We start from the raw sequence: 12,487 nt of genomic DNA, 5'->3' as shown, positions 1-12,487 counted from the left end.
CATGAATATGAATTTTGCATTGCCTCTATTGTTATATTTCAATGAAATTTTACCCATTGCATGTTAAAATGGTTTTATATTCATTTTTGAGATTGTAATCACAGTGATAATATTCACTAAAGATATGAACTGTTGTTGCACATAATGTGATCTAAATCTTTTAGTTCAATACATGTTCAATACACAATTTCACATCCTTGATATATTTCCTTCACTACCACACAGCACACAATCTAGGTTCATGTAACTTATATGTTTTTAATATGATTAATTAATGGGGAATTTCATTAAAAACGTTAACTACACTAACAAATAACTTTTCATAAATTATAATTGTGAAACAATTATAAACTAAATTGTAGTGTAACACAAAACAACATGATAGACTTGCTGAGGCACGTGCACGAAGAGTACATGTAAACAGAAAAAGTGTGAGTAACAGTTTTCTTCTTCAACTCAATGAAGAAAAAGGAAAAAAAGACTCATGAGATAAAACATACAAGATAAACATGGAGACACATGGCTCGAAGTCCCTTTAAACTTATGAAATTTGAACACATTAATGTGTGACACGATTCCTATCTATATTTCTACTGCTCGTAGAACAAAAAGTGAGATATCAAAATGTTCAGGAAGATCTGTAGAATTTTTTAAAATAATAAAAAAATTCATTTTTTTTTTTTAATCATCAAAAGTCCTGTGCCCCTTAAGGTCTTAAATTTTTCACGTCGAATTGATTGCTCTCATGCATGCCACACTCATCGGATAAGTCGCCATCTGGTGGCAGTTTCAACAATGTGTCGCTGTGGTGGTTGAGTGGTCATAGTGACGCACTCGCATTGCGGGGACCCAGATTCAAGCCATGGTTGTCCATGTACGGCCCGTTCATCCAACACCATCTATAGGGGCCATTCAAGTATTACGTCAACAAATTTTTAATAATTTTTGAACCCCCCCCCCCTCCTTGTCAGCAAATCTATTTTATTCCCCCCCCCCCCCCATCAGCAAAATATTTTGTCCACACTGCTCCTACCTCCTAACACATATTGGTGGGATCAGAAACGTATGCGGGGGCATAGGGAGCTAGTGCGCCTTCCCCCCCACCCCAGACGGGGAAAAAAATATGTAAAAAAAACATTTAAAATAATTAAAGTTTAAAAAAAAATTTGTAATTTATAATCAATTTCTGTTGATTTCAATGCTATTTGAAGGGTAAGAACTCAAAATTTCTCTAAGAAATTCATTGCAACGCACCCTTTAAGCCATATATGATAAATCCTTGACCCATGGACCAAATGTGACCCAGTAGGTTATCAGATGTTCCTTGTCCCCTCAAACCCAATTTCATTGAAATGAACTAAGCAGCACATTTACAGATCACTTAAATGACCTGTGGCACAATTCCAGAGCATTTAAGTGGCCGGTGGCACATTTTCAGTTCCCTGAAGTAGGCCCGTGGCACATTCAAAAATCGCTTAAGTAACCCGCGACACAGTTTGAGAACACTTAAAAGATCTGTGGCGCATTTAAAGATCCTTGAGTGACATGTGGCACAATTTTAGAGCACTTAAGTGACTCCCCACCGTGGTTCTACATTCTTCAAGTTACCACGGAACATTCACAGATTACTTAAGTGATCCGTGGCATAATTCTGTGGTGTTTGGTCAGAACATGATAATTCCGAATTCAGTTTTGAGATATAAGCGTTTTCATTGTCATTTAAAAATCAAAAATAAAGCATACACAGAAATACAAATGAAAATATTATACATCAGCATGTTGTTTAGCTGCACACACGTATTTGTGCATCTATCCCACTTCTAATTAGTTATAATTAGCAAGACTTAATTTTAGATCAAAAATCAATTTTTTGGAGATATGTTATGACCAAACACCACAGAATTACAGATCACTTGAGTGATGCATTGCACAGTTCCAGAGCACTTAAGCAGCCCGGAAACAGCACTTTAAGGATCCATGAAACATTTAGAGATCGCTGAAGTGGACCTATCATTAGGGAGATTGTTAGTTCAGGTGCCCACAAACTAGCAAAAGGTTTTTCTCATTTTTGGCGCACCGAGTAAGATGCCATTAAAAATATTTAATATTTTAATAAAGGGTGGTTGATGACATAAGCATCATATAAAATCCTCCCCCTTCCCCTCTTGTCATCAAAAGTCAGCAAATCGGAAACCCCCTCTTGTATCAGAGGAAAAAGTCATTGAAAGTCAGGGAGATTTCTAAACACTGGAATGTTCCCTTAAGTGATTCTAAAAAACTGGTTGAAAAAAAAAAAAAATATGGTGTGTGCATATAGGTAGCAGGGCATATATGGTATTTTACTGGTGAATCATTGATCCTAGAGGTATACTTCCAATTGCAAAAAGTATCAAAATAACGTGTAGATATGTCATTCATGATAGATATGCCATTTATGTTGCAAGGGGTTGTATAGTTATTGAAATAAAGATCACTTTTCATACGGACACGCTGTGCTGAAGGATCCAGTTATATAAAGTTGCCCTGTTTCTCTTGATGCCAATAAAAAAAATTCCACATTTCTAAGTGACACTGAGATATTTGAATTCGAAAAATGGGGGAAAGCTGTAAAAACAGTGTTAAATACAGGTAAACCATTTTACCCTCATTCAAAGCTGTTTTGTCTGAATTTTTCTCTTTAAATACCTAAAGTTTGTAATTTAAACTGATTTTTTAATGAAACTGACCATATGTTTTAAATTATGTACCTATGTATAACATTTTGTAAGCCATAACTAGGATTTTTGCCACCCAGAACATACATTATTTTTCTGCTCCTGCAACTTTAAAATTTTATAGTTCTATAATAGTGTTCTTTGTTTCCACCTAAAACTGCCGCCCCCTAAATTTTTCTCCATGGGAAAATACAAGTTAACTCAACAAAAAGTAATGATACCAGTTTCAAATTAATTTTGATGCGACTTCTAGTAGACAAGATAGACAAGTGTCTTGCGATTTCTCCAGTTTCTCCAGTAGACAAGATAAAATTTATTATCTCCACTGTGAATAATAGTTTTTCATATGCTGGAAAGCACCAGCTCCTCTTCTTTAAGTATCATTTGGAAAATGGCACCATTTCTAGGAAAACAAGCAATAGTATAGTCTGAAGTAATTTTGAAATCAGTGGCTAACCTATAATAAGCAAATCTATTCTTATAATTGCTTATATCTAACAAATGAGTGCATGAAATAAACTTGCCAGGCAAGTAGAGGACGTGGGTTGGATTACCTGTAGAGGCGGTTGAATTTTCTTTCCTGAACTTATCTTTTCACGAGCTAGTTGTCGAAAACCTTGGTACATTCACAGTTTTGTGATTGTCAAATCAAGATTTAACTTTGTGTTCATTCTCTTGTTTTTGTATATTTTTCTTTGTTTTATCTTAAAGGTCAGAAATTGCAAAAATGTTATAATGCAAGAATTGGAATCAGCTTTAGCACAGCAAGCACCACCTCAAACACAAGATGATCCAACTCTCCATGAACTGCCACCTCTGGTTATTGATGGAATTCCTACCCCAGTGGAGAAGATGACACAAGTAAGTACTTGAATGGTATAATTGTTTTCTTCATTTTCGTTGGTTTTCACAGTGGCATGTTACGCATCCCATTATTGTAGCCAAATTTTTGGAAAGGTTTGGTTATAGACATTACAATTCTTGTTTAATCAATAACGAAACATCGCTATCAGTGAATGGGTTCAAATCTCAAATGTCTCTTTTGGTTTAACCATTGAGCTTATATTACTGGAGAGAGTATAACGTCAGCTGTCTCTGCCTTGGTAGTGTCCCCCAACATCAAAAGCTCACATGACTCAGTGAAAATACACACAATCCCCCCCCCCCCCCCGTTATTTTCTTAGGGCATCCGCAGGAATTTAAAATAAATCAAAGAAATAATTTCAGCATCGATAAGATAATTCCAAAATTAATGAAAGAGATAATTACAGCATTAATGAAAGAGATAATAATAAAATTAAAGATAATTCTAGAATAAAGGAAATAGATAATTACAAAATTAATGAAAGAAAAATTCTAGAATAAAGGAAATAGATAATTACAAAATTAATGAAAGAAAAATTCTAGAATAAAGGAAATAGATAATTACAAAATTAATGAAAGAAAAATTCTAGAATTAATTAAAAGATAATTCCAGAATTAATAAAAGAAATAATTTCAGTATTAATGAGACAATTTCAGAATCAATGAAAGAAGTAATTTCAGCATTAATGAAAGTGATAATAGTTCCAAAATTAATGAAATATAATTCCAGAATTATTGAGGTATAATTTCAGAATTATTGAGGTATAATTTCAGAATCAATGAGGTATAATTTCAGAATCAATGAAAGAAATAATTCCAGCATTAATAAAAGAAATAATTCCAGCATTAATAAAATAAATAATTCCAGCATTAATAAAAGAAACAAATCCAGAATTGATGAAAGCAATTATTCCAGAAGTAATGAACGAAATAATAATAAAGGAAATAATTCCAGAAGTAATGAACGAAATAATAATAAAGGAAATAATTCCAGAATTAATGAAAGAAAATTCAAGAATTAATGAAGGAAAATTCAAGAATTGATGAAAGAAATGATTCCAGTATTAATGAAGTAATTAATTTAATCTTTTTTCATCTTTAGATGAGTTCTCTATCCTTTTTTTTAATCTTTAAAACCCAATATTTAGAGGCCGAACTGTGCATTTCTGTGGGCAAATTGCCAGGCACAAACTTTGTTTTCACCAAGTAACATGATTTCCTTGCATTTGATGTTGCTGCTGTTGCGGCAGCTAGATGCTCGCTCCAGTAATACAAGCTCAATGCTTAAATTTGTTACCATCAAGTAGGTCTTGGTCGTTCTGAGTGTTATAGGAAATGCAAATGAGGTGGTGGCGCTGCAACCAAGCCTATAAAGTTGTCAGGAATCTCCCTGTTTTCCATATGTAACAACTGACCTGTGAGGATCTGTTGATTCTCTTTTTTTTTGGTATTTACTTTTTATTTTATATTTAACTAAATTGCACCTCGTCTGCGAGATATATTTGCCATGAGACCAGCTAAAACTAAGAGACTTAGGTTGGAGGGTTGGCCGACCTAAGGCGTTTTGATAAGGACCTTATTATAGTGGCGATAGGCCAACCAGGTCATCTCATCAAGGTTTCACTTAAAAACAACAGCATGAAGATCAGTGAGTGATAATTGTTTGTCTTGCGGATTGAACTTCAATGTTCAACTTGTTTTGTTAATTCTTATTATGGCAACACATTATTCTGTGAGATTGTTGTTGTGATGCGCGCGTGCCCTTTCCAGTTCTACAGTTGTCTCACGCTGTCACGTTTCTGTCCAATATTCTCATGTACCTGTATAATATTCCAGTCCTCTTGTTGTAACCGTCGTTCGTGTACAATTTCGCTCTCAAGTTCACTGAATAAATGTTAATTATTTGTTAACTTGCTCGTATTATTTTATGTCACGGAATAATATAATTCTTCAAGTAGAACAACTGGTGACAACCGGCCATTTCAGTATAGATATCACATCTGCTCTTATTTCGCTTATCAACACCATGTGGTCTTCTCAATGGTATGAATTTTTGCCGTTATTATTTTTAAGGTAGGCGAAACTTTCATTTCAAGTTTAGACATTTGATTTCGCAATCGCTGGCGAAACTCATCTTAAGTCATCATGGCAAATCCGAATGCAAAACAGGATCAGTCATCTCAAGCCAGGGTGGTAAAATTTGCTCCCCGGGTAGATACCCATTCCTCCTCCCCCCCCCGGGCCGGGTTTTCTTAGGGAAAATTGTTTTTTTTTTTTTGGAGGAAAATTGTTTGTTTTTGAAGAAAATGTGTTGCTTTCAGGTTAAAATTTTATTTTAAGTTTGGTTTATGTATTCCAATAATTGCTGCATAGGGCAGTGTTTAGAACATGTATATATTTTAAATTATTGTTAAAAGAGATTTTTTTGGCAACAAAAATTTGATAAATAATTTCTTGGAATCACAAACACACTTTGTTATAATTCTTCTAACTATTTTATGTAAGCATTTAGGTACGAGATTCACATATTAAAATCTTACAAGAAACCACAAACAGAATGTAACCATGAACTTATATGTGTAATATATTAATATATGCATTATATACCTAATATGTGATAAACATATCCAAAGAAATTATTTATAATACGCAATACGCTATATATATTGCGTGTTATAAATAATATACATCTAGTATATACATCAGTATATACATCTTTATTTATTCCAGGGTTGGACAAATCCCAGGCGCCAGGTCACCATGGCGACTAGAAAATCTGTATTGGCGCCTAAAATTTTGTATATGTGATTGCTAAATCAGAATCTAGGGATGGCTCAATATTTTCTGATTTCATAATTAACTGTCTTCCAATATGGAAAGGAGCTGAGCCTCAACTAGAGAGAGCAGGCGGGTCTGGTGCTCCGGACGCTGGGCCAGAATGGGAGTCAATTTCACCCTTTAACTGCTTCTACATGCAAGGGGCGCTGAAATTCCAGCTTGCCCCAAGTGACAAAGTATCTAGTACATCAATTCCCAGAAAGGTCAAAAAACGATTATTTAAGAAGACACTTTTCTCGTGAAAACACCATGCTTGGTTCCTACGGAATTTGGCTTTTGCCTAAATTTTTTTCTGATTTGTCAAGCCCTGTATTTATTTATATTTTATGGTACAGTGTATATTAAAATAAAAAATCAAATTACATTTCACTTATTTAAGATTTATTTTACTCTCATATTATTGAGTCATATATATCAGGTTTTAAATTAGAAACATAATAACTTTTTTGGTTGCATAAATTTCTTAATAAAAACTCGATTTAAATATTGTTACTGTCCCAAGTACGCAAGCCAAGTGGAGTTTAAGTTTTTCTTAAATAAATTTTAAATATGATTGAAAAAATAAAACATACGGTAAGTGTTATTAATTTATTGATATGTCTAACAGAAAAAAAAATTATTTTACTACACTTTATTGATTATAAGTATTAGAGGGCTGCAAAATACTGCATCTAGATTGTTTTTGAAGATTCTGAATAAATTATCATTGAAGAAAATGCTTAAAATGTATGAATTTATCAAAAATGTGTAACTATATTTAATATATTGCTTACTTTTTCTGTCAGGAAACTGTGCGAAATTACGAGGAATTTGAACTTTTCCGTTTTTTCTTGTAATGCAACATGTTCTACTAACAGAAGGTTATACTGATTAAGCACAATTGAATGTGGTTCACACAAACTATATAATACTGTGGAACTGCCTATCTCAACATTTGTGGGGTTTTTTTCAGGGAAAAACAAAGGAGTTTACTTCAAGTGGCTCCAAATAGAGCTATTCTTATTTTGCAGAATCACAAACCCCGTCTATAGCAGATTTTTTCACCACCGTAATTTCTTTATATTTCAATTAGGATCACCTATGGAACTGCTTCTGTCGGCATCCCTGTTTCACTGATGGCCATCCATTATAAGCACAAAAGCTTTTACCAAAGCCCTGACCGGCACCGGCGGCGTTAAAAAGAATGTGGTTTTCGAGGGACAGCAGGGTTCCCCATGTGAACGGATGCCTCCAGGTGACGTATTCCCCACATATAGGCAACAAGCTATACACTTCCCGTCCTTCTAATTAGGAAATGGTGCTTGTATTCAGAAAACCTGCATTGAAACAGCCGCAACTGGAACCTATTGAAATGTTCTTTGTCTGCTGCGGAAGGTGCGGCCCTCTTTCTTTATCATCAAAAGGAAAAAAAAAGGCTCAAATACATGGAATAAAAAAATATCAAATGTTTAAAAGAATTTCGGAAGCTGATTTTTTTTCTCTTCCCGCTTTCTTACTCCCAAAAATTTCCACCCCCCGTATTGACACGTTTTAAGACAATTGACACGTTTAAAAAGAAATGCGATAAACATGTTGGGGCAAATCGAGAAGCTCTATCCATACTTAGAATAAGAAAACCATAAGTATTCTTTATGGGCATTGTATATAATATTTCATCATGTACAGTCAAATCCTGTTTCACGAACTCCAAGAGACCCGAGAAATCCCATCGTTATAATAAAATTTCGTTTTATAGGAATTCCAGGTTTTTTGCATTGTTCCTATTTAAATTTATCTGGGGGTTATACTCAAGAAAGGAGTGGGGTTTGTCCCTCCTCTTCTCTTTTCATTTTGCAGAATAACAATGTCAGATTTTAAGAAATGTGTAAAATAAGTGTAAATTTTTTTTTGTTGGGGGCCACACCCATTTGGCTGAGGTTCCTGGAGCATTATCCTGGTTGAATCCATTACCTGTGAAAAGTCTGGCTTCGGGGGCCAGTCAACTATCTTAGGCTAGAATCCCTTCTCCAGTATATAGGAGTCCATGGCCCTGCTTATAGCCCGCTAAGTGCTCCTCCCCCCTGGTAAACATTTCCCCCTCATGAAAAACCCCCTGGTAAGATGATTTTGTTGTCGGGGGGGAGCATCGAAATGCCTCCTCGAGATCGACTAGGATGCCGCAAGATATTAAAAAATTTCTAAGAGTGCTGCGAACGTAAACAAGGTATGTGAAACCCCCTTTTTGCGGTCACCGGTGGGACAAAAAGAAATTCATCTGTAAAAAAGAAGTGACCGTGAAAGGAGAAACCCTATTTAAACGTTGAGAATAATTCTTCATTTTGAAATAAACATAATTTTGAATAATATAAGTAAGAAATACTACATACTTTTTAGAAATTCCCCAATTTATTTTAAAATGGCACATAGAAAAAATTACAGTAATTTCCAATAAATAAGTCGCATCCTGAAGAATGGCTGGGAAAAAAAGTTTTTCTGGAAAAATCACCTCATTTTTTTGCATGTCACAGCTTCGTATAAAGGCCGAAACACACTGTATTGACGTGACGTGATTATTCCGCGTCTACGTATGGAAAACATATCCATGCGATTTTTTTTGGGGGGGGGGGTGAGCCAGCTCTCCAAAATTAATAGGGGGGGGGTCTTTATCCTATTGGCCCAATACAAGTTTACGCCTATGACAGGTTCCAAGTACTTCCCTGTGAAAAATCGGGGTCCTCACGAAAGATCTCAGTCCAAAAGCCCGGTCCAACGGAGACAGGATCATTTTAGTCGTGGAGGGAAGAATATGTAATTTTTCACCCTTTGCACTGAAAAAATCGGTCGAAACAGTATTTTTTGCCCCCCCCCCCACCCGCAGAATTAGCAGCCCCCTCAATATTTCAGCCTGCTCTCTTCCTTAGTTCCGGCCCTGGCTACCTAAGTGTTGGGGTACTAGAAACAGGGCTGCAACTGACAGGGTAAGTGTCCCGGGTGCTGAACCAGAGGGAGGGGTGGCAAAACTGTCAAAAACTGGTTTAAACTGTCAAAAACCTAAATGAATGCATTTTGATAATGTTTTGAACACAATAGGTATACAACATGATGAAAAACTTACTTTTTTGCATACCAGAATGTTTTATTTTTAAACATTAATTTATTACAACAATTAAAACAAAATGTTAATTATAACTTGCAATTTTGAATTCTTGAACATAAGAGCCTAGAATATATAAAAAATAATTTTATGGTTTATTTATCTAAGCTACTCATTACCTGTGTTCAATTTGCTAAGTGGAATAGAGTGGCTTATTAAAAATATGTATGATAGGGCATCAGGGTTAGGTTTTTGACCCCAGAAACTAACTCGGTATTAAAACTATCAAAATCTTACTGTCAATGATGTCAAATAGTTTTTGTTAAATTGATAGATATGTTAAATAACAAAACACTTACTTTTATTTAGATTAAAGGGTTTTATATTCAGAATGATAACTACTGAGGAAAAATATCTGTTTTGATATTTTAAATTTTTTGATCCGCCCAAAATTTTATTTCATATAAAATATTTCTCACGCAGCATCTGTTGATGCACTAATTAAACTCATTTATTTTCACCTAAAAATTTCTTAAATCAGAGTGTATAAATTCACAGAGCTTTAAAGAGTATTTTCAACAAAAGCAGAGCTGACAAGACTTGATACAACAAAGCATTTGTTTTGCACATTTGAATACAGCTCCAATTGGAAAAACATTGCATTATAAATGCTAGTAAATGTACCATATCATAGTGCAAAAGTAAGAACAACTAAGTTTGACATACAAGCTAGCATTGCCAAATTAAATGACATTTTAGTCCTACAATTTAGTATTTTGATTGCTAGATATATTTCAATGTTATGCGCAATAAGAGTATCATTTTAAGCATCAGTGGTTATCTACATAATTTAATAATAACAGAAATCAACATTACATACATGATGTAATAAACTTTTTTTAAACACTTATCTGTTGTAAAAAGAGGACAGCAGGTGGTTTATATCAATACAAACATATATAAGCAGTTTAAGAAATTTTGGAAGGTCAAGAATCATCTTGAATCAAAGAATGTCAAATCGTTCCACAGTTTTCCCTTCAATGTTCATGTTATGCTTTATTCAAATTTTATAAAAAAAAAAAAACATATATTGTCCAAAATAATTCTGTCGAGAATAGAAAAAATTATTTTAGAATCATATTAAATATTTATTCTTTGTATAACATAGTCACTTCAAACATTACATGCAATTAACGTCTGCATTTCCAATGGGAATTTTTATATCAAAAAGCAATATTTTAGGTTTTTGACAAAGGGTTTTGACATAATGGTTTAAACTGCGGTTTAAACCGTCGGTTTCGAAACGACGGTTTCAAAAACTGCCATGTGTCAAAAACCTGCCAACCCTGGAAACAAGTAACACTATTATGAAGTTATCAAATTTTAAATTGGTGGGGCGGCAAAAGTCCTACTTACAGCCCTGTCCAAAGAGACAAAAAAAACATTGATACATTTATTAAATCATTAAAGTAAAAATCACATTTAAAAATTTTTAACGAAAAATTTAATCATGACAACATTGCATACCCGGCTCAAAGCACATGCTTTAGCCCCCCCCCCCCTGTGGCTGGAATTTCTCACGAACCTCCCATCAAAAACAGCCTACTTTATTAAGCAAAAAAGTAAATAAAAATTCATCCCATGTTGACCGAATGCCATGAAGATACGTCCAGTTTTCATCGCATTCATATATGTGAACAATGAAAAAACAGCTACACTGCGATGAGTAATTATTGTTTATTATATGAAAAAAAATGCTACATACCTGACAAATTTTTTTCCTTGCCTATTTCACTCCAGGCTTTCTCAACAGCATCCTTCCTGGAGTAACTGGGCCTTGTTCATATAATTCTGGATACCTCTGAACCAAACCAACAAATTTCAGATTGAAGACCTTCATTTTTTCCTGACGATTTGGGTGATTCGATTAGAATTGTACTTTTTTTCACGTCACTCAAAACACCAATCACTCGCTCAGCAATCGGCACGTGCAAAAATTATTAAGCAATCGTGCCGTTGGTGGTCCACAACTCATTTAGTTGAGAAGTGAGGGAGAGGGAAAAAATAATTGTAGTTCGCTCGCCAAGGAATCACACCGTGTGCAGAGGGCCTTAGACTTATGGGAGGGTTGTTTCATAGAACATAGCACTGCAACCAGAGGTCTATTTTACTATCACCAAAAGAAAAAAAAGTCTAATAGAGAGCTGAAAGTTCAACAAAGATGTAATAGGAATGTCTTGAAGCTCCCATGGTTCAATCAAATGACGACCCAAGTGCTCAAACCTGTGTGCAGAGTACATTTCACATTCACAAAGAAAGTGAATAGCTGTCTCTTCCTTATATAAACAACCTCTACAGGTTGAGTCACTACTAACTCCTATGACATTAAGATGCCTTTTAAGAGTACAGTGGCCAGTAAGTAGATCAAACAGCTCTACGAATACCATTTTTGCTAAGCTTCATCAGCTCCTTCTGCTAGAGCAGTCACAATTTATCTCTTTTGTTTGTCGATGACCATCAATGTTCAGCCAATCTTGGTACTGTTTTCTCCTGAATGAGTTGAAAACAGTATTTCTGATCCAATGAAATGCCCAAAACTGGCTCAGAACCCCTTCTAGCCAGCTTGTCAGCCAATTCATTACCTGAGATACCTGAATGAACCGGTACCCAGCAAAGCTTGACTCTGTTGTTGTTGGATAAATTACAGAGTGCAGTGTAACACTTCCAGACCACATGAGAGGTGATTTCAGACTTCCGAAGAGCCATCAGCGCAGCCTGACTATCAGAACATAAACTGGTGTAAGAAATTAAGAGAATTTGCAGACTTGGTTGATTATCTCTAGAACATGCATGATCGTGCATAACACTCGTTGGAGTCGGAAGGTATGAAACACGGTTGCAGAATAAACAAAAAAAAGGGTTAATGGGGGTATGGCCCCCCTCTTACAGATATACAAGTCTCACAGCGTGATTTCATACTTGAAATAAGGCAGTTTGT

General features: G+C 34.9%; 1 protein-coding gene across 8 annotated transcripts in view; it reads left to right on the top strand.

Moving 5' to 3' along the window:
- Positions 1 to 12,487, top strand: part of LOC149078238 (DNA-binding protein P3A2-like) — a 247,483-nt gene that overhangs the window by 153,555 nt on the left and 81,441 nt on the right. For all 8 annotated transcript variants that reach the window (XM_089241841.1, XM_089241842.1, XM_089241846.1 and 5 more), the window contains one exon: positions 3,426 to 3,575. In XM_089241841.1, the coding sequence (XP_089097967.1) occupies positions 3,426 to 3,575 (150 nt within the window). The remainder of the gene's footprint in view (positions 1 to 3,425; positions 3,576 to 12,487) is intronic.

Source organism: Pholcus phalangioides, unplaced genomic scaffold (genome assembly GCF_987345545.1).
Source record: "Pholcus phalangioides strain wild (caught in Gottingen) unplaced genomic scaffold, Ppha-v1.0 ptg000014l_1, whole genome shotgun sequence".
Classification (NCBI taxonomy): Eukaryota; Metazoa; Arthropoda; class Arachnida; order Araneae; family Pholcidae; genus Pholcus; species Pholcus phalangioides.
This window is presented reverse-complemented; position numbering and strand designations above follow the sequence as displayed.